The 22,346-nt window shown below is 50.5% G+C and overlaps 1 protein-coding gene across 1 annotated transcript in view; it reads left to right on the forward strand.

Annotated features, from left to right (window-relative positions):
• The first annotated feature begins 1,117 nt into the window (after window positions 1-1,117).
• coasy (CoA synthase) overlaps window positions 1,118-22,346 on the forward strand; it is a 54,501-nt gene continuing 33,272 nt past the window's right edge. Inside the window, exons 1-2 of the mRNA XM_072249249.1 lie at window positions 1,118-1,557; window positions 2,051-2,182. Of these exons, the coding sequence (XP_072105350.1) occupies window positions 1,168-1,557; window positions 2,051-2,182 (522 nt within the window). The 5' untranslated portion in view covers window positions 1,118-1,167. The remainder of the gene's footprint in view (window positions 1,558-2,050; window positions 2,183-22,346) is intronic.

A 22,346-nucleotide genomic window follows, 5' to 3' on the forward strand; every position in this document is an offset into this window, starting at 1 on the left:
GAGATTTGAAAGTGGGAGGCTGAGGGGGAGATCCAAAATGATAGGAGAAGACAGGAGGGGGAGGGATGGAGCCAAGAGCTGGACAGGTGATTGGCAAAAGGGATATGAGAGGATTGTGGGACAGGAGGCCTAGGGAGAAGGAAAAGGGGGGGGGGAACCCAGAGGATGGGCAAGGGGTATAGTCAGAGGGAGAAAAAGGAGAGAGAGAAAAAAAATTATAATAATAAATAAATAAATAACGGATGGGGTACGAGGGGGAGGTGGGGCATTAGTGGAAGTTAGAGAAGTCAATGCTCATGCCATCAAGTTGGAGGCTACCCAGACGGAATATAAGGTGTTGTTCCTCCAACCTGAATGTGGCTTCATCTTTACAGTAGAGGAGGCCATGGATAGACATGTCAGAATGGGAATGGGATGTGGAATTAAAATGTGTGGCCACTGGGAGATCCTGCTTTCTCTGGCGGACAGAGCGTAGATGTTCAGCAAAACGATCTCCCAGTCTACGTCGGGTCTCGCCAATATATAGAAGGCCACATCGGGAGCACCGGATGCAGTATATCACCCCAGCCGACTCACAGGTGAAGTGTCGCCTCACCTGGAAGGACTATCTGGGGCCCTGAATGGTGGTGAGGGAGGAAGTGTAAGGGCATGTGTAGCACTTGTTCCGCTTACAAGGATAAGTGCTGGGAGGGAGATCGGTGGGAAGAGATGGGGGGGATGAATAGACAAGAGAGTCGCGTAGGGAGCGATCCCTGCAGAAAACAGAGTGGGGGAGGGAAAGATGTGCTTAGTGGTGGGATCCCGTCGGAGGTGGCGGAAGTTATGGAGAATTATATGTTGCACCCGGAGGCTGGTGGGGTGGTAGGTGAGTACAAGGGGAACCCTATTCCTCGTGGGATGGCGGGAGGATGAAGTGAGAGCAGATGTGCGTGAAATGGGAGAGATCCTTGCCCAACCTCTGGGCTTCCCCCCTCCCCCTTTCTTTCTCCCGCCTCCCGTCCCATGATCCTCTCATATCCCTTTTGCCAATCACCTGTCCAGCTCTTGGCTCCATCCCTCCCCCTCCTGTCTTCTCCGGTCATTTCAGATCTCCCCCGCTCCCTCCCACTTTCAAATCTCTTACTACCTGTTCTTTCAGTTAGACCTGACGAAGGATCTCGGCCTGAAATGTTGACTGTACCTCTTCCTAGAGATGCTGCCTGGCCTGCTGCGTTCACCAGCAATTTTTATTTGTGTTGCTTGAAATTCCAGCATCTGCAGGTTTCCTGGTATTTGCATTTATTTATTAAACTTGATTCTGTATATCATTCTCAGACGCTACATTTTAAAATATTTATTGCAGGTAAAGATCTAAAGGAGCTAATCGAGCCGTACCAAGATCGTGTGGACAAGGTTAGGACGTTCCTGTTGGATGTGAATCCGGGCATACAATATGAGCTCTGCTCCCTGCGAGACCCCTACGGACCAGCGATCACTGACCCAGATCTGGAGTGTATTGTTGTCAGTGACGAGACCCGTAAGGGTGGAGAGGCAGTGAACCGGAAGCGACTGGCAAACGTAATGTATACAAGAAAAAAAACATAAAATGCAGAATAACAGCTCATGCCCGAAAACAATTTTTAACTTGTAAAACATCCTGAGGAGCTGTAGTCGCGCCAATCTTTGTACTAGCTGCATTTGCCTCAATACTTAACCGAGCCAGGGTTTATCTGAAGTTACTCAGTTACAGAAGGTGGAGGTGTTGTATCTAGTCTTTTCAATCCTTAACTGCGTGAGGCCGTGTTTGGATTAGCCATAAGCCTCACAACCTCTCCCACTTAGAGGACGGAGTTTCACCAGCCCTGTGTGCTTTAGATTCACAACCTCTCCCACTTAGAGGACCGAGTTTCACCAGCCCTGTGTGCTTTAGATTCACAACCTCTGCCGCTTAATGGACGAGGGCACCAGCCACGTGTGTTTTCTTCCCATTTACTCGACTCTCTGCCTTTGCCCTCTGTGTTTCAACTTGCTTTGTGTCTGTTTCAGAAATTCCATTGCTTCTTTTCGCCAGGCCCTCCAGGAGCTGGCGATGCACCAGATCAGCCTTGTTAAGGACGTCCATCACACCAGCGATGAAGAAGAAAAAATCAGCTCATCCACACTCAGGAAGCGACTGTTAGGATCTTTGCTCGTACCTCCCAAAGTAAGTCCCACTACGATAGCATTGTGAGTTGAAGTTGATTGTCGTCTACCTGTACATGTACTGGTGGACTGAACTAGGACCAGAGGTCACACCTCAGAATAGAGGGGTACAGATGAGGAGGAATTTCTTGAGCCAGAATTTAGTGAATCTGTGGAACTCGTTGCCAAGTGTGGCTGTGGAGGCCAAGTCATTGGGTATATTTAAGGGAGAGTTTAATAGATTCTTGATTAGTCAGAGTATGAGGGATACAGGAGATTGGGGCTGAGAGGGAAAATGCATCAGCATGATGCAATGGCAGAGCAGACTCAATGGGCCAAATGGCCTAATTCTGCTCCCATATCTTGGACATTCCTCTGGACGAAGGTACATGCACAGAATATATATCACAAACAGTACATAAACCAACATATTAGAAACATAGAAAACCTACAGCACAATACAGGCCTTTCAGCCCACAAAGCTGTGCTGAACACGTCCTTACCTTAGAAATTACCGAGGGTTTCCCATAGCCCTCTATTTTTCTGAGCTCCATGTACCTATACAGGAGTCTCTTAAAAGACCCTATTGTATCCGCCTCCACTACCATCGCTGGCAGCCCATTCCACGCACTCACCTCTCTCTGCGTAAAAAAAAAAACTTACTCCTGACATCTCTGTACCTACTTCCAAGCACCTTAAAACTGTGTCCTCTCCTGTTAGCCATTTCAGCCCTGGGAAAAAGCCCCTGACTATCCACACGATCAAAGCCTATCATCATCTTATACACCTCTGTCAGGACACCTTTCATCCTCCGTCGCTCCAAGGAGAAAAGACCAAGTTCACTCAACCTATTCTCATAAGGCATGCTCCCCAATCCAGGCAACGTCCTCGTAAATCTCCTCTGCATCCATATGTTTCCACGTCCTTCCTGTAGTAAGGCAACCAGAACTGAGCACAATACTCAAGTGAGGTCTGACCAGGGTCCTATATAGCTGCAACATTACCTCTCGACTCCCAAACTCAATCCCACAATTGATGAAGGCCAATGCACCATATGCCTTCTTAACCACACAGTCAACCTGCACAGTTGCTTTGAGTGTCCTATGGACTCGGACCCCAAGATCCCTCTGATCCTCCACACTGCCAAGAGTCTTACCATTAATACTATATTCTGCCATCATATTTGACCTACCAAAATGAACCACCTCACACTTATCTGGGTTTAACTGCATCTGCCACTTCTCAGCCCAGTTTTGCATCCTATCGATGTCCCACTGTAATTTCTGACAGCCCTCCACACTATCCACAACACCTCCAACCCTTGTGTCATCAGTAAATTTACTAACCCATCCTGCCACTTCCTCATCCAGGTCATTTATAAAAATCACAAAGAGTAGGGGTCCCAGAACAGATCCCTGAGGCACATCACTGGTCACCGACCTCCATGCAGAATATGACCCGTCTACAACCATTCTTTGCCTTCTGTAGGCAAGCTAGTTCTGGATCCACAAAGCAATATCCCCTTGGATCCAATCCCTCCTTACTTTCTCAATAAGCCTTGCATGGGGTACCTTGTCAAATGCCTTGCTGAAATCCATACACACTACATCTACTGCTCTACCTTCATTAATGTGTTCAGTCACATCCTCAAAAAATTCAATCAGGCTCGTAAGGCACGACTTGCCTTTCACAAAGCCATGCTGACTATTCCTAATCATATGCCTCTCCAAATGTTCATAAATCCGGCCTCTCAGGATCTTCTCCAACTTACCAACCACTGAAGTAGGACTCACTGGTCTATAATTTCCTGGGCTATCTCTTCTCCCCTTCTTGAGTAACGGAATAACATCTGCAACCCTCCAATCCTCCGGAACCTCTCCCGACCCCATTGATGATGCAATGATCATTGCCAGAGGCTCAGCAATCTCCTCCCTCGCCTCCCACAGTACATCTTGTCCGGTTCCAGTGAATTATCTAACTTGATACTTTCCAAAAGCTCCAGCACATCCTCTTAATACCTACATGCTCAAGCTTTGCAGTCCACTGTAAGTCATCCCTACAATCACCAAGATCCTTTTCTGTAGTGAATACTGAAGCAAAGTACTCATTAAGTACCTCTGCTATCTCCTCCGGTCCCATACACAGGCTATTCCACTGTCACACTTGATTGGTCCTTATTCTCTCACGTCTTCACATATTTGTAGAATGCCTTGGGGTTTTCCTTTATCCTGTCTGCCAAGGCATTCTCATGGCTCTTTCTGGCTCCCCTAATTTCTCTCTTAAGCTCCTTCCTGCTAGCCTTATAATCTTCTAGATCTCTATCATTACCTAGTTTTCTGAACCTTTCGTAAGCTCTTCTTTTCTTCTTGACTAGATTTACAACAGCCTTTGTACACCACAGTTCCTGTACCCTACATCATTTCCCTGTCTCATTCGAACGTACCCATGCAGAACGCCACACAAATACCCCCTGAACATTTGCCATATTTCTTCCAAATGTTTCCCTGAGAACATCTGTTTCAAATTTATGCTTCCAAGTTCCTGCCTGATAGCCTCATATTTCCCCTCACTCCAATTAAACATTTCCCTAACTTGTCTGTTCCTATCCCTCTCCAATGCTATGGTAAAGGAGATAGAATTGTGATCACTATCTCCAAAATGCTCTCCCACTGAGAGACCTGACAGCTGACCAGGTTCGTTTCTCGATACCAGATCAAGTACAGCCTCTCCTCCAGTTGGCTTATCTACATATTGTGTCAGGAAACCTTCGTGAACACACCCAACAAACTCCACCCCATCTAAACCCCTTGCTCTAGGCACATGCCAATTAATATTTGGGAAATTAAAATCTCCCATCACGACAACCCTGTTATTATTACACTTTTCCAGAATCTGTCTCCCTATCTGCTCCTCGATGTCCCTGTTACTATTGGGTGGTCTATAAAACACACCCAGTAGAGTTATTGACTCCTTCCTATTCCTAACTTCCACCCACAGAGAATCTGTAGACAACCCCTCCATGACTTCCTCCTTTTCTGCAGCCGTGACACTATCTCTGATCAACAGTGCCACAACCCCCATCTCTTTTGCCTCCCTCCCTGTCCTTTCTGAAACATCTAAAGCCTGGCATTCTAAGTAACCATTCCTGCCCCTGAGCAATCCAAGTATCTGAAATGGCCACAACATCATAGCTCCAAGTACTGATCCACGCTCTAAGCTCATTTGCTTTGTTCATAATTCTCCTTGCATTAAAGTAGACACACCTCAAACCATCAGTCTGAGCGTATCCCTTCTCTATCACCTGCCTATCGTCCCTCTCGCACTGCCTCCAAGCTTTCTCTATTTGTGAGCCAACCTCCTCTTCCTCTGTCTCTTCAGTTCGGTTCCCATCCCTCAGCAATTCTGGTTTAAACTCTCCCCAATAGCCTTCGCAAACCTCCCGACCAGGATATTGGTCTCCCTGGGATTCAAGTGCAACCCATCTTCTTTGTACAGGTCACTCCTGCCCCAGAAGAGGTCCCAATGATCCAGAAATCTGAATCCCTGTCCCTTGCTCCAATTCCTCAGCCATGCATTTATCTACCACTTCACTCTATTCCTATACTCACTGTCACATGGCACAGGCAGTAATCCCAAGGTGACTACCTTTGTGGTCCTGCTTCTCAACTTCTTTCCTAACTCCCTGTAGTCTGTTTTCAGGACCTCCTCCCTTTTCCTGCCCATGTCATTAGTACCAATATGTACCACGACCTCTGGCTGTTCTCTCTCCCACTGCGGGATGTCATGAACGCGATCAGAAACATCCCGGACCCTGGCATCTGGGAGGCAAACTACCATCCGCGTTTCTTTCCTGCGTCCACAGAATCGCCTTTCTGACCCCCTAACTATAGAGTCCCCTATCACTGCTGCCTTCCTCTTCCTTTCCCTACCCTTCTGAGCCACAGGGCCAGACTCTGTGCCAGAGGCACGGCCACTGTTGCTTCCCCCAGGTAGGCTGTCTCCCCCAACAGTACTCAAACAGGAGTACTTATTGTTAAGGGGGACAGCCACAGGGGTACTCGCTAGCCTCTGACTCTTGCCCTTCCCTCTCCTGACTGTTACTCACTTATCTGTCTCTGCAGGCCCCGGTGTGACTACTTGCCTATAGCTCCTCTCTATTGCTTCCTCACTTTCCCTGAACAGACGAAGGTCATCGAGCTGCATCTCCAGTTCCCTGACCCGGTCCCTAAGGAGCTGCAACTCAACGCACCTGGCGCAGATGTGGCCGCCCGGGAGGCTGGGAGTCTCCCAGACTTCCCACATCTGACACTGAGCACAGAACTCTGACCTCACACACATACTTGCTGTCTGTGTTCTACACAGGCAAACTACTTTGCCTCAACCCATTATCGCCACAGCCCCGTCGAGCCAAAGCCTTCCTACTCTGTCTCCCTCTACTCCAGTGTCCGCTGCTCTGACGCCCACTCTATAAGGTGTCCCTTTTTAAACTCTCCTCGCTGTTCTCACTGGCTGACGTCCACACACTTGCGCAGTCATACTCCGATCTCACTTTATATTACCGCAAAGGTGTTTGTAAAATGTAATTCAAAATGCATGTGAAGTGTGCAGAACAGGTAAACAGTAAACAGCTTTCTGTCCTAGTGACGAGACCTTGGTGGTGACGGGGTATTCATTGTCTCCCAGCCTGAGGGAAGGAGCTGTTTCCCAGTCTGACAGTCCTACTCCTGATGCTCCTGAACCTCCTTCCTGACAGTAGTGAGTCAGGGAGATTGTGGGATGAGTGGTAGGGATCCTCAACAATGCTCCCGGTAAATATCCCAAACAGGGGGGAGGGAGACCTCAGTGATCCTCTCAGTTTTTACTGTTCTCTGTAAGGTCTTGCGGTCCGATGTCTTGCAGCTTCCGTATCTCACAATGATGCAGCTGGACAGGAGACTCTCGATGCTGCTCCTGCAGAAAGTTGTAAACGTGATAAACTACAATGTTCCTCGAATGAACACACACAGACACTTCAGCCCATCAGCTGTCTCCTCAAATGCTGAGAGACACTGAAGAACGATGTGATAAACTGAAATATTCCTAGGATGAACATAAGACCCTTCAGCCCATCAGCAATATGCTGACCATCAAGTTCTTATCTGTACTTATTCCATCAACCTGTATTTAGCTAGTTGGTTTCTATGCTTGGCTGTTCCACTTCTCATCTGTGTGCGTCATGATTGTGATCATTAACGTAGTTACTGCCAAATTATGCAGTGTAATCGACTGTCCAGTCACCCCATGGGTTGCAAAGTTCTGCCAGAGATTCCCTCTAATCACCTTGCCATCAATCTGTGTCCTTGACTCTTCTTTTCCCCTTTACTGAGGTAGCTGCCTTTTCTAGTATTAACCTTGTCCAATGTTGAATATCAGTATCAGGTCTTCTTCTAACTCTTCTGCTCCAAAGAAAACACATTCCAGCTTACTCAATCATTCCCCCAGAACTGAAACTCTCAATCCTAGACCCCAATCACTCCCCCAGAACTGAAACACTCAATCCTAGACCCCAGTCACCCCCCCAGAACTGAAACTCTCTGTCCTAGACCCCAGTCATCCCCCCAGAACTGAAAAACTGTCCTAGACCCCAGTCATCCCCCCAGAACTGAAACTCTCTGTCCTAGACCCCAGTCATCCCCCCAGAACTGAAACTCTCTGTCCTAGACCCCAGTCATCCACCCAGAACTGAAACTCTCTGTCCTCGACCCCAATCACTCCTTCAGAACTGAAACTCTCCATCCTAGACCGCAACCACTCCCCCAGAACTGAAACTCTCTGTCCTAGACCCCAATCACTCCCCCAGAACTGAAACTCTGACCTAGACCCCAATCACTCCCCCAGAACTGAAACTCTTCATCCTAGACCCCAATCACTCCCCCAGAACTGAAACTCTCTGTCCTAGACCCCAATCACTCCCCCAGAACTGAAACACTCTGTCCTAGACCCCAGTCACTCCTTCAGAACTGAAACTCTCCATCCTAGACCCCAATCATTCCCCCAGAACTGAAACTCTCTGTCCTAGACCCCAGTCACTCCTTCAGAACTGAAACACTCTGTCCTAGGCCCTAATCATTCCCCCAGAACTGAAACTCTCTGTCCTAGACCCCAGTCACTCCTTCAGAACTGAAACACTCTGTCCTAGACCCGAACCACTACCCCAGAACTGAAACTCTCCATCCTAGACCCTAATCACTCCCCAGAACTGAAACTCTGACCTAGACCCCAATCATTCCCCCAGAACTGAAACTCTGTCCTAGACCCCAATCACTCCTTCAGAACTGAAACTCTCCATCCTAGACCCCAATCATTCCCCCAGAACTGAAACTCTTTGTCCTCGACCCCAGTCACTCCTTCAGAACTGAAACACTCTGTCCTAGACCCCAGTCACTCCCCCAGAACTGAAACTCTCTGTCCTAGACCCCAGTCACTCCCCCAGAACTGAAACTCTGTGCTCTAGACCACAACCACTCCCCAGAACTTCAACTCTCTGTCTTAGACCGGAATCATTCCCCCAGAACTGAAACTCTCCATCCTAGACCCCAATCATTCCCCCAGAACTGAAACTCTCTGTCCTAGACCCCAATCACTCCCCCAGAACTGAAACTCTCCATCCTAGACCCCAATCACTCCCCCAGAACTGAAACACTCTGTCCTAGGCCCCAATCACTCCCCCAGAACTGAAACTCTCTGTCCTAGACCCCAGTCACTCCCCCAGAACTGAAACTCTCCATCCTAGACCCCAATCACTCTCCAGAACTGAAACTCTGACCTAGACCCCAATCATTCCCCCAGAACTGAAACTCTTCATCCTAGACCCCAAGCACTCCCCCAGAACTGAAACTCTCTGTCCTAGACCCCAATCACTCCCCCAGAACTGAAACACTCTGTCCTAGACCCCAGTCACTCCTTCAGAACTGAAACTCTCCATCCCAGACCCCAATCATTCCCCCAGAACTGAAACTCTCTGTCCTAGACCCCAGTCACTCCTTCAGAACTGAAACACTCTGTCCGAGACCCGAACCACTACCCCAGAACTGAAACTCTCCATCCTAGACCCTAATCAATCCCCAGAACTGAAACTCTGACCTAGACCCCAATCATTCCCCCAGAACTGAAACTCTCTGTCCTAGACCCCAATCACTCCTTCAGAACTGAAACTCTCCATCCTAGACCCCAATCATTCCCCCAGAACTGAAACTCTCCGTCCTAGATCCCAGTCACTCCTTCAGAACTGAAACACTCTGTCCTAGACCCGAACCACTCCCCCAGAACTGAAACTCTCCATCCTGGGCCCAAATCATTCCCCCAGAACTGAAACTCTCTGTCCTAAGCCCTAATCATTCCCCCAGAACTGAAACTCTCTGTCCTAGACCCCAATCACTCCCCCAGAACGGAAACTCTCTGTCCTAGACCCCAGTCACTCCCCCAGAACTGAAACTCTCTGTCCTAGACCCCAGTCACTCCCCCAGAACTGAAACTCTCTGTCCTAGACCCCAACCACTCCCCCAGAACTGAAACTCTCCATCCTAGACCCCAATCACTCCCCAGAACTGAAACTCTGACCTAGACCCCAATCATTCCCCCAGAACTGAAACTCTTCATCCTAGACCCCAATCACTCCCCCAGAACTGAAACTCTCTGTCCTAGACCCCAATCACTCCCCCAGAACTGAAACACTCTGTCCTAGACCCCAGTCACTCCTTCAGAACTGAAACTCTCCATCCTAGACCCCAATCATTCCCCCAGAACTGAAACTCTCCGTCCTAGACCCCAGTCACTCCTTCAGAACTGAAACACTCTGTCCTAGACCCGAACCACTCCCCCAGAACTGAAACTCTCCATCCTGGGCCCAAATCATTCCCCCAGAACTGAAACTCTCTGTCCTAAGCCCTAATCATTCCCCCAGAACTGAAACTCTCTGTCCTAGACCCCAATCACTCCCCCAGAACTGAAACTCTCTGTCCTAGACCCCAGTCACTCCCCCAGAACTGAAACTCTCTGTCCTAGACCCCAGTCACTCCCCCAGAACTGAAACTCTCTGTCCTAGACCCCAACCACTCTCCCAGAACTGAAACTCTCCATCCTAGACCCCAATCACTCCCCAGAACTGAAACTCTGACCGAGACCCCAATCATTCCCCCAGAACTGAAACTCTTCATCCTAGACCCCAATCACTCCCCCAGAACTGAAACTCTCTGTCCTAGACCCGAATCACTCCCCCAGAACTGAAACACTCTGTCCTAGACCCCAGTCACTCCTTCAGAACTGAAACTCTCCATCCTAGACCCCAATCATTCCCCCAGAACTGAAACTCTCTGTCCTAGACCCCAGTCACTCCTTCAGAACTGAAACACTCTGTCCTAGACCCGAACCACTCCCCCAGAACTGAAACTCTCTGTCCTCGACCCCAGACACTCCCCCAGAACTGAAACTCTCCATCCTCGGCCCCAATCACTCCCTAGAACTGAAACTCTCAATCCTAGACCCCAGTCACTCCTTCAGAACTGAAACACTCTGTCCGAGACCCCAGTCATCCCCCCAGAACTGAAACTCTGTCCTAGACCCCAAGCACTTCCCCAGAACTGAAACTCTCCATCCTAGACCCCAATCGCTCCCCAGAACTGAAACTCTCTGTCCCAGACCCCAGTCACTCCTTCAGAACTGAAACACTCTGTCCGAGACCCCAGTCATCCCCCCAGAACTGAAACTCTCCATCCTAGACCCCAGTCACTCCCCCAGAACTGAAACTCTCCATCCTAGACCCCAATCACTCCCCAGAACTGAAACTCTCCATCCTAGACCCCAGTCGCTCCCCCAGAACTGAAACTCTCTGTCCTAGGCCGCAATAACTCCCCAGAACTGAAACTCTCTGTCCTAGACCCCAGTCACTCCTTCAGAACTGAAACACTCTGTCCGAGACCCCAGTCATCTCCCCAGAACTGAAACTCTCCATCCTAGACCCCAGTCACTCCCCCAGAACTGAAACTCTCCATCCTAGACCCCAATCACTCCCCAGAACTGAAACTCTCCATCCTAGACCCCAGTCGCTCCCCCAGAACTGAAACTCTCTGTCCTAGGCCGCAATAACTCCCCAGAACTGAAACTCTCTGTCCTAGACCCCAATCACTCCCCAGAACTGAAACTCTCTCTTCTAGACCCCAATCACTCCCCAGAACTGAAACTCTCTGTCCTAGACCCCAATCACTCCCCAGAACTGAAACTCTCCATCCTAGACCCCAGTCACTCCCCAGAACTGAAACACTCTGTCCTAGACCCCAACCACTCCCCCAGAACTGAAACTCTCCATCCTAGACCCTAATCACTCCCCAGAACTGAAACTCTCTGTCCTAGACCCCAGTCACTCCTTCAGAACTGAAACACTCTGTCCTAGGCCCTAATCATTCCCCCAGAACTGAAACTCTCTGTCCTAGACCCCAACCACTCCCCCAGAACTGAAACTCTCTGTCCTAGACCCCAATCACTCCCCAGAACTGAAATTCTGACTTAGACCCCAATCACTCCCCCAGAACTGAAACTCTCTGTCCTAGACCCCAATCACTCCCCAGAACTGAAACTCTCTGTCCTAGACCCCAGTCACTCCCCAGAACTGAAACACTCTGTCCTACACCCCAACCACTCCCCCAGAACTGAAACTCTCTGTCCTAGACCCCAATCACTCCCCAGAACTGAAATTCTGACTTAGACCCCAATCACTCCCCCAGAACTGAAACTCTCCGTCCTAGACCCCAATCATTCCCCCAGAACTGAAACTCTTCATCCTAGACCCCAATCACTCCCCCAGAACTGAAACTCTCTGTCCTAGACCCCAATCACTCCCCCAGAACTGAAACTCTCTGTCCTAGACCCCAGTCACTCCTTCAGAACTGAAACTCTCCATCCTAGACCCCAATCATTCCCCCAGAACTGAAACTCTCTGTCCTAGACCCCAGTCACTCCTTCAGAACTGAAACACTCTGTCCTAGGCCCTAATCATTCCCCCAGAACTGAAACTCTGTCCTAGACCCCAGTCACTCCTTCAGAACTGAAACACTCTGTCCTAGACCCGAACCACTCCCCCAGAACTGAAACTCTCCATCCTAGGCCCTAATCATTCCCCCAGAACTGAAACTCTCTGTCCTAAGCGCTAATCATTCCCCCAGAACTGAAACTCTCTGTCCTAGACCCCAATCACTCCCCCAGAACTGAAACTCTCTGTCCTAGACCCCAGTCACTCCCCCAGAACTGAAACTCTCTGTCCTAGACCCCAGTCACTCCCCCAGAACTGAAACTCTCTGTCCTAGACCCCAACCACTCCCCCAGAACTGAAACTCTCCATCCTAGACCCCAATCACTCCCCAGAACTGAAACTCTGTCCTAGACCCCAAGCACTCCCCCAGAACTGAAACTCTCAATCCTAGGCCCTAATCATTCCCCCAGAACTGAAACTCTCTGTCCTAGACCCCAGTCACTCCTTCAGAACTGAAACTCTCCATCCTAGACCCCAATCACTCCCCCAGAACTGAAACTCTGTCCTAGACCCCAATCACTCCCCCAGAACTGAAACTCTGTCCTAGACCCCAATCACTCCCCCAGAACTGAAACTCTCTGTCCTAGACCCCAGTCATCCCCCAGAACTGAAACACTCTGTCCTAGACCCCAGTCACTCCTTCAGAACTGAAACTCTCCATCCCAGACCCCAATCATTCCCCCAGAACTGAAACTCTCTGTCCTAGACCCCAGTCACTCCTTCAGAACTGAAACACTCTGTCCGAGACCCGAACCACTACCCCAGAACTGAAACTCTCCATCCTAGACCCTAATCAATCCCCAGAACTGAAACTCTGACCTAGACCCCAATCATTCCCCCAGAACTGAAACTCTCTGTCCTAGACCCCAATCACTCCTTCAGAACTGAAACTCTCCATCCTAGACCCCAATCATTCCCCCAGAACTGAAACTCTCCGTCCTAGATCCCAGTCACTCCTTCAGAACTGAAACACTCTGTCCTAGACCCGAACCACTCCCCCAGAACTGAAACTCTCCATCCTGGGCCCAAATCATTCCCCCAGAACTGAAACTCTCTGTCCTAAGCCCTAATCATTCCCCCAGAACTGAAACTCTCTGTCCTAGACCCCAATCACTCCCCCAGAACGGAAACTCTCTGTCCTAGACCCCAGTCACTCCCCCAGAACTGAAACTCTCTGTCCTAGACCCCAGTCACTCCCCCAGAACTGAAACTCTCTGTCCTAGACCCCAACCACTCCCCCAGAACTGAAACTCTCCATCCTAGACCCCAATCACTCCCCAGAACTGAAACTCTGACCTAGACCCCAATCATTCCCCCAGAACTGAAACTCTTCATCCTAGACCCCAATCACTCCCCCAGAACTGAAACTCTCTGTCCTAGACCCCAATCACTCCCCCAGAACTGAAACACTCTGTCCTAGACCCCAGTCACTCCTTCAGAACTGAAACTCTCCATCCTAGACCCCAATCATTCCCCCAGAACTGAAACTCTCCGTCCTAGACCCCAGTCACTCCTTCAGAACTGAAACACTCTGTCCTAGACCCGAACCACTCCCCCAGAACTGAAACTCTCCATCCTGGGCCCAAATCATTCCCCCAGAACTGAAACTCTCTGTCCTAAGCCCTAATCATTCCCCCAGAACTGAAACTCTCTGTCCTAGACCCCAATCACTCCCCCAGAACTGAAACTCTCTGTCCTAGACCCCAGTCACTCCCCCAGAACTGAAACTCTCTGTCCTAGACCCCAGTCACTCCCCCAGAACTGAAACTCTCTGTCCTAGACCCCAACCACTCTCCCAGAACTGAAACTCTCCATCCTAGACCCCAATCACTCCCCAGAACTGAAACTCTGACCGAGACCCCAATCATTCCCCCAGAACTGAAACTCTTCATCCTAGACCCCAATCACTCCCCCAGAACTGAAACTCTCTGTCCTAGACCCGAATCACTCCCCCAGAACTGAAACACTCTGTCCTAGACCCCAGTCACTCCTTCAGAACTGAAACTCTCCATCCTAGACCCCAATCATTCCCCCAGAACTGAAACTCTCTGTCCTAGACCCCAGTCACTCCTTCAGAACTGAAACACTCTGTCCTAGACCCGAACCACTCCCCCAGAACTGAAACTCTCTGTCCTCGACCCCAGACACTCCCCCAGAACTGAAACTCTCCATCCTCGGCCCCAATCACTCCCTAGAACTGAAACTCTCAATCCTAGACCCCAGTCACTCCTTCAGAACTGAAACACTCTGTCCGAGACCCCAGTCATCCCCCCAGAACTGAAACTCTGTCCTAGACCCCAAGCACTTCCCCAGAACTGAAACTCTCCATCCTAGACCCCAATCGCTCCCCAGAACTGAAACTCTCTGTCCCAGACCCCAGTCACTCCTTCAGAACTGAAACACTCTGTCCGAGACCCCAGTCATCCCCCCAGAACTGAAACTCTCCATCCTAGACCCCAGTCACTCCCCCAGAACTGAAACTCTCCATCCTAGACCCCAATCACTCCCCAGAACTGAAACTCTCCATCCTAGACCCCAGTCGCTCCCCCAGAACTGAAACTCTCTGTCCTAGGCCGCAATAACTCCCCAGAACTGAAACTCTCTGTCCTAGACCCCAGTCACTCCTTCAGAACTGAAACACTCTGTCCGAGACCCCAGTCATCTCCCCAGAACTGAAACTCTCCATCCTAGACCCCAGTCACTCCCCCAGAACTGAAACTCTCCATCCTAGACCCCAATCACTCCCCAGAACTGAAACTCTCCATCCTAGACCCCAGTCGCTCCCCCAGAACTGAAACTCTCTGTCCTAGGCCGCAATAACTCCCCAGAACTGAAACTCTCTGTCCTAGACCCCAATCACTCCCCAGAACTGAAACTCTCTCTTCTAGACCCCAATCACTCCCCAGAACTGAAACTCTCTGTCCTAGACCCCAATCACTCCCCAGAACTGAAACTCTCCATCCTAGACCCCAGTCACTCCCCAGAACTGAAACACTCTGTCCTAGACCCCAACCACTCCCCCAGAACTGAAACTCTCCATCCTAGACCCTAATCACTCCCCAGAACTGAAACTCTCTGTCCTAGACCCCAGTCACTCCTTCAGAACTGAAACACTCTGTCCTAGGCCCTAATCATTCCCCCAGAACTGAAACTCTCTGTCCTAGACCCCAACCACTCCCCCAGAACTGAAACTCTCTGTCCTAGACCCCAATCACTCCCCAGAACTGAAATTCTGACTTAGACCCCAATCACTCCCCCAGAACTGAAACTCTCTGTCCTAGACCCCAATCACTCCCCAGAACTGAAACTCTCTGTCCTAGACCCCAGTCACTCCCCAGAACTGAAACACTCTGTCCTACACCCCAACCACTCCCCCAGAACTGAAACTCTCTGTCCTAGACCCCAATCACTCCCCAGAACTGAAATTCTGACTTAGACCCCAATCACTCCCCCAGAACTGAAACTCTCCGTCCTAGACCCCAATCATTCCCCCAGAACTGAAACTCTTCATCCTAGACCCCAATCACTCCCCCAGAACTGAAACTCTCTGTCCTAGACCCCAATCACTCCCCCAGAACTGAAACTCTCTGTCCTAGACCCCAGTCACTCCTTCAGAACTGAAACTCTCCATCCTAGACCCCAATCATTCCCCCAGAACTGAAACTCTCTGTCCTAGACCCCAGTCACTCCTTCAGAACTGAAACACTCTGTCCTAGGCCCTAATCATTCCCCCAGAACTGAAACTCTGTCCTAGACCCCAGTCACTCCTTCAGAACTGAAACACTCTGTCCTAGACCCGAACCACTCCCCCAGAACTGAAACTCTCCATCCTAGGCCCTAATCATTCCCCCAGAACTGAAACTCTCTGTCCTAAGCGCTAATCATTCCCCCAGAACTGAAACTCTCTGTCCTAGACCCCAATCACTCCCCCAGAACTGAAACTCTCTGTCCTAGACCCCAGTCACTCCCCCAGAACTGAAACTCTCTGTCCTAGACCCCAGTCACTCCCCCAGAACTGAAACTCTCTGTCCTAGACCCCAACCACTCCCCCAGAACTGAAACTCTCCATCCTAGACCCCAATCACTCCCCAGAACTGAAACTCTGTCCTAGACCCCAAGCACTCCCCCAGAACTGAAACTCTCAATCCTAGGCCCTAATCATTCCCCCAGAACTGAAACTCTCTGTCCTAGACCCCAGTCACTCCTTCAGAACTGAAACTCTCCATCCTAGACCCCAATCACTCCCCCAGAACTGAAACTCTGTCCTAGACCCCAATCACTCCCCCAGAACTGAAACTCTGTCCTAGACCCCAATCACTCCCCCAGAACTGAAACTCTCTGTCCTAGACCCCAGTCATCCCCCAGAACTGAAACTCTCTGTCCGAGACCCCAGTCATCCCCCAGAACTGAAACTCTCTGTCCGAGACCCCAAGCGTTCCCGCAGAACTGAAACTCTGTCCTAGACCCCAATCACTCCCCAGAACTGAAACACTCTGTCCTAGACTCCAATCACTCCCCAGAACTGAAACACTCTGTCCTAGACCCCAACCACTCCCCCAGAACTGAAACTCTCTGTCCTAGACCCCAATCACTCCCCCAGAACTGAAACTCTCTGTCCTAGACCCCAATCATTCCCCCAGAACTGAAACTCTCTGTCTTAGACCCCAACCACTTCCCCAGAACTGAAACTCTGTCCTAGACCCCAGACACTCCCCCAGAACTGAAACTCTCCATCCTCGGCCCCAATCACTCCCTAGAACTGAAACTCTCAATCCTAGACCCCAGTCACTCCTTCAGAACTGAAACACTCTGTCCGAGACCCCAGTCATCCCCCCAGAACTGAAACTCTCTGTCCCAGGCCGCAATAACTCCCCAGAACTGAAACTCTCTGTCCTAGACCCCAATCACTCCCCAGAACTGAAACTCTCTCTTCTAGACCCCAATCACTCCCCAGAACTGAAACTCTCTGTCCTAGACCCCAATCACTCCCCAGAACTGAAACTCTCCATCCTAGACCCCAGTCACTCCCCAGAACTGAAACACTCTGTCCTAGACCCCAACCACTCCCCCAGAACTGAAACTCTCCATCCTAGACCCTAATCACTCCCCAGAACTGAAACTCTCTGTCCTAGACCCCAGTCACTCCTTCAGAACTGAAACACTCTGTCCTAGGCCCTAATCATTCCCCCAGAACTGAAACTCTCTGTCCTAGACCCCAACCACTCCCCCAGAACTGAAACTCTCTGTCCTAGACCCCAATCACTCCCCAGAACTGAAATTCTGACTTAGACCCCAATCACTCCCCCAGAACTGAAACTCTCTGTCCTAGACCCCAATCACTCCCCAGAACTGAAACTCTCTGTCCTAGACCCCAGTCACTCCCCAGAACTGAAACACTCTGTCCTACACCCCAACCACTCCCCCAGAACTGAAACTCTCTGTCCTAGACCCCAATCACTCCCCAGAACTGAAATTCTGACTTAGACCCCAATCACTCCCCCAGAACTGAAACTCTCCGTCCTAGACCCCAATCATTCCCCCAGAACTGAAACTCTTCATCCTAGACCCCAATCACTCCCCCAGAACTGAAACTCTCTGTCCTAGACCCCAATCACTCCCCCAGAACTGAAACACTCTGTCCTAGACCCCAGTCACTCCTTCAGAACTGAAACTCTCCATCCTAGACCCCAATCATTCCCCCAGAACTGAAACTCTCTGTCCTAGACCCCAGTCACTCCTTCAGAACTGAAACACTCTGTCCTAGGCCCTAATCATTCCCCCAGAACTGAAACTCTGTCCTAGACCCCAGTCACTCCTTCAGAACTGAAACACTCTGTCCTAGACCCGAACCACTCCCCCAGAACTGAAACTCTCCATCCTAGGCCCTAATCATTCCCCCAGAACTGAAACTCTCTGTCCTAAGCGCTAATCATTCCCCCAGAACTGAAACTCTCTGTCCTAGACCCCAATCACTCCCCCAGAACTGAAACTCTCTGTCCTAGACCCCAGTCACTCCCCCAGAACTGAAACTCTCTGTCCTAGACCCCAGTCACTCCCCCAGAACTGAAACTCTCTGTCCTAGACCCCAACCACTCCCCCAGAACTGAAACTCTCCATCCTAGACCCCAATCACTCCCCAGAACTGAAACTCTGTCCTAGACCCCAAGCACTCCCCCAGAACTGAAACTCTCAATCCTAGGCCCTAATCATTCCCCCAGAACTGAAACTCTCTGTCCTAGACCCCAGTCACTCCTTCAGAACTGAAACTCTCCATCCTAGACCCCAATCACTCCCCCAGAACTGAAACTCTGTCCTAGACCCCAATCACTCCCCCAGAACTGAAACTCTGTCCTAGACCCCAATCACTCCCCCAGAACTGAAACTCTCTGTCCTAGACCCCAGTCATCCCCCAGAACTGAAACTCTCTGTCCGAGACCCCAGTCATCCCCCAGAACTGAAACTCTCTGTCCGAGACCCCAAGCGTTCCCGCAGAACTGAAACTCTGTCCTAGACCCCAATCACTCCCCAGAACTGAAACACTCTGTCCTAGACTCCAATCACTCCCCAGAACTGAAACACTCTGTCCTAGACCCCAACCACTCCCCCAGAACTGAAACTCTCTGTCCTAGACCCCAATCACTCCCCCAGAACTGAAACTCTCTGTCCGAGACCCCAATCATTCCCCCAGAACTGAAACTCTCTGTCTTAGACCCCAACCACTTCCCCAGAACTGAAACTCTGTCCTAGACCCCAGACACTCCCCCAGAACTGAAACTCTCCATCCTCGGCCCCAATCACTCCCGAGAACTGAAACTCTCAATCCTAGACCCCAGTCACTCCTTCAGAACTGAAACACTCTGTCCGAGACCCCAGTCATCCCCCCAGAACTGAAACTCTGTCCTAGACCCCAAGCACTTCCCCAGAACTGAAACTCTCAATCCTAGGCCCTAATCATTCCCCCAGAACTGAAACTCTGTGCTCTAGACCCCAACCACTCCCCAGAACTTCAACTCTCTGTCTTAGACCGGAATCATTCCCCCAGAACTGAAACTCTCCATCCTAGACCCCAATCACTCCCCAGAACTGAAACTCTCTGTCCCAGACCCAGTCACTCCTTCAGAACTGAAACACTCTGTCCGAGACCCCAGTCATCCCCCCAGAACTGAAACTCTCCATCCTAGACCCCAGTCACTCCCCCAGAACTGAAACTCTCCATCCTAGACCCCAATCACTCCCCAGAACTGAAACTCTCCATCCTAGACCCCAGTCGCTCCCCCAGAACTGAAACTCTCTGTCCTAGGCCACAATAACTCCCCAGAACTGAAACTCTCTGTCCAAGACCCCAGTCACTCCTTCAGAACTGAAACACTCTGTCCGAGACCCCAGTCATCTCCCCAGAACTGAAACTCTCCATCCTAGACCCCAGTCACTCCCCCAGAACTGAAACTCTCCATCCTAGACCCCAATCACTCCCCAGAACTGAAACTCTCCATCCTAGACCCCAGTCGCTCCCCCAGAACTGAAGCTCTCTGTCCTAGACCCCAATCACTCCCCAGAACTGAAACTCTCTCTTCTAGACCCCAATCACTCCCCAGAACTGAAACTCTCTGTCCTAGACCCCAATCACTCCCCAGAACTGAAACTCTCTCTTCTAGACCCCAATCACTCCCCAGAACTGAAACTCTCTGTCCTAGACCCCAATCACTCCCCAGAACTGAAACTCTCCATCCTAGACCCCAGTCACTCCCCAGAACTGAAACACTCTGTCCTAGACCCCAACCACTCCCCCAGAACTGAAACTCTCTGTCCTAGACCCCAATCACTCCCCAGAACTGAAATTCTGACTTAGACCCCAATCACTCCCCCAGAACTGAAACTCTCTGTCCTAGACCCCAATCACTCCCCAGAACTGAAACTCTCTGTCCTAGACTCCAATCACTCCCCAGAACTGAAACTCTGACTTAGACCCCAATCACTCCTCCAGAACTGAAACTCTCTGTCCTAGACCCCAATCACTCCCCCAGAACTGAAACTCTCTGTCCTAGACCCCAGTCACTCCTTCAGAACTGAAACTCTCCATCCTAGACCCCAATCATTCCCCCAGAACTGAAACACTCTGTCCTAGACCCCAACCACTCCCCCATAACTGAAACTCTCTGTCCTAGACCCCAATCACTCCTTCAGAACTGAAACTCTCTGTCCTAGACCCCAATCACTCCCCAGAACTTAAACTCTCTGTCCTAGACACCAATCACTCCCCCAGAACTGAAACACTCTGTCTTAGACTCCAATCACTCCCCCAGAACTGAAACTCTCTGTCCTAGACCCCAATCACTCCCCAGAACTGAAACTCTCTGTCCTAGACTCCAATCACTCCCCCAGAACTGAAACTCTCTGTCCTAGACCCCAATCACTCCCCAGAACTGAAACTCTGACTTAGACCCCAATCACTCCCCCAGAACTGAAACTCTCTGTCCTAGACCCCAATCACTCCCCCAGAACTGAAACACTCTGTCCTAGACCCCAGTCACTCCTTCAGAACTGAAACTCTCCATCCTCGACCCCAATCATTCCCCCAGAACTGAAACTCTCCATCCTAGACCCCAGTCACTCCCCAGAACTGAAACTCTGACCTAGACCCCAATCATTCCCCCAGAACTGAAACTCTGTCCTAGACCCCAAGCACTCCCCCAGAACCGAAACTCTCAATCCTAGGCCCTAATCATTCCCCCAGAACTTCAACTCTCAATCCTAGACCCCAATCATACCCCCAAAATACAACTCTCTTTCCTAGACCCTAATCATTCCCCCAGAACTGAAACTCTCCATCCTAGGCCCCAGTCACTCCCCAGAACTAAAACTCTCCATCCTAGACCCCAATCACTCCCCCAGAACTGAGACACTCTGTCCTAGGCCCCAATCACTCCCCCAGAACTGAAACTCTGCCCTAGACCTCAATCACTTCCCCAGAACTGAAACTCTCTGTCCTAGACCCCAGTCATCCCCCAGAACTGAAACTCTCTGTCTGAGACCCCAATCACCCCCCCAGAACTGAAACTCTGTCCTAGACCCCAATCACTCCCCCAGAACTGAAACACTCTGTCCTAGGCCCCAATCATTCCCCAGAACTGAAACTCTCTGTCCTAGACCCCAATCACTCCCCAGAACTGAAACACTCTGTCGTAGACCCCAATCATTCCCCCAGAACTGAAACACTCTGTCCTATACCCCAACCACTCCCCCAGAACTGAAACACTCTGTCGTAGACCCCAATCACTCCCCAGAAATGAAACTCTCTATCCTAGACCTCAACCACTCCCCCAGAACTGAAACTCTCAGTCCTAGACCCCAATCACTCCCCCAGAACTGAAACTCTCCATCCTAGACCCCAATCATTCCCCAGAACTGAAACTCTCCATCCTAGACCCCAGTCACTCCCCCAGAACTGAAACTCTCTGTCCTAGACCCCAGTCACTCCCCCAGAACTGAAACTCTCTGTCCTAGACCGCAATCACTCCCCAGAACTGAAACTCTCTGTCCTAGACCCCAATCACTCCCCAGAACTGAAACACTCTGTCCTAGACCCCAATCATTCCCCCAGAATTGAAACACTCTGTCCTAGACCCCAACCACTCCCCCAGAACTGAAACACTCTGTCATAGACCCCAATCACTCCCCCAGAACTGAAACTCTCTATCCTAGACCCCAACCACTCCCCCCAGAACTGAAACTCTCCATCCTCGGCCCCAATCACTCCCCAGAACTGAAACTCTCAATCCTAGACCCCAATCACCCCCCCAGAACTGAAACTCTCTGTCCTAGACCGCAATCACTCCCCCAGAACTAAACCTCTGACCTGGACCCCAATCATTCCCCAGAACTGAAACTCTCTGTCCTGGACCCCAGTCACTTCCCCCAGAACTGAAACTCTCCATCCTAGACCCCAATCACTCCCCAGAACTGAAACTCTCCATCCTAGACCCCAGTCACTCCCCCAGAACTGAAACTCTCTGTCCTAGACCTCAATCACTCCCCCAGAACTGAAACACTCTGTCCTAGACCGCAATAACTCCCCAGAACTGAAACTCTCTGTCCTAGACCGCAATAACTCCCCAGGACTGAA

The sequence above is a fragment of the Mobula birostris genome, chromosome X (genome assembly GCF_030028105.1).
Source record: "Mobula birostris isolate sMobBir1 chromosome X, sMobBir1.hap1, whole genome shotgun sequence".
NCBI lineage: Eukaryota > Metazoa > Chordata > Chondrichthyes > Myliobatiformes > Myliobatidae > Mobula > Mobula birostris.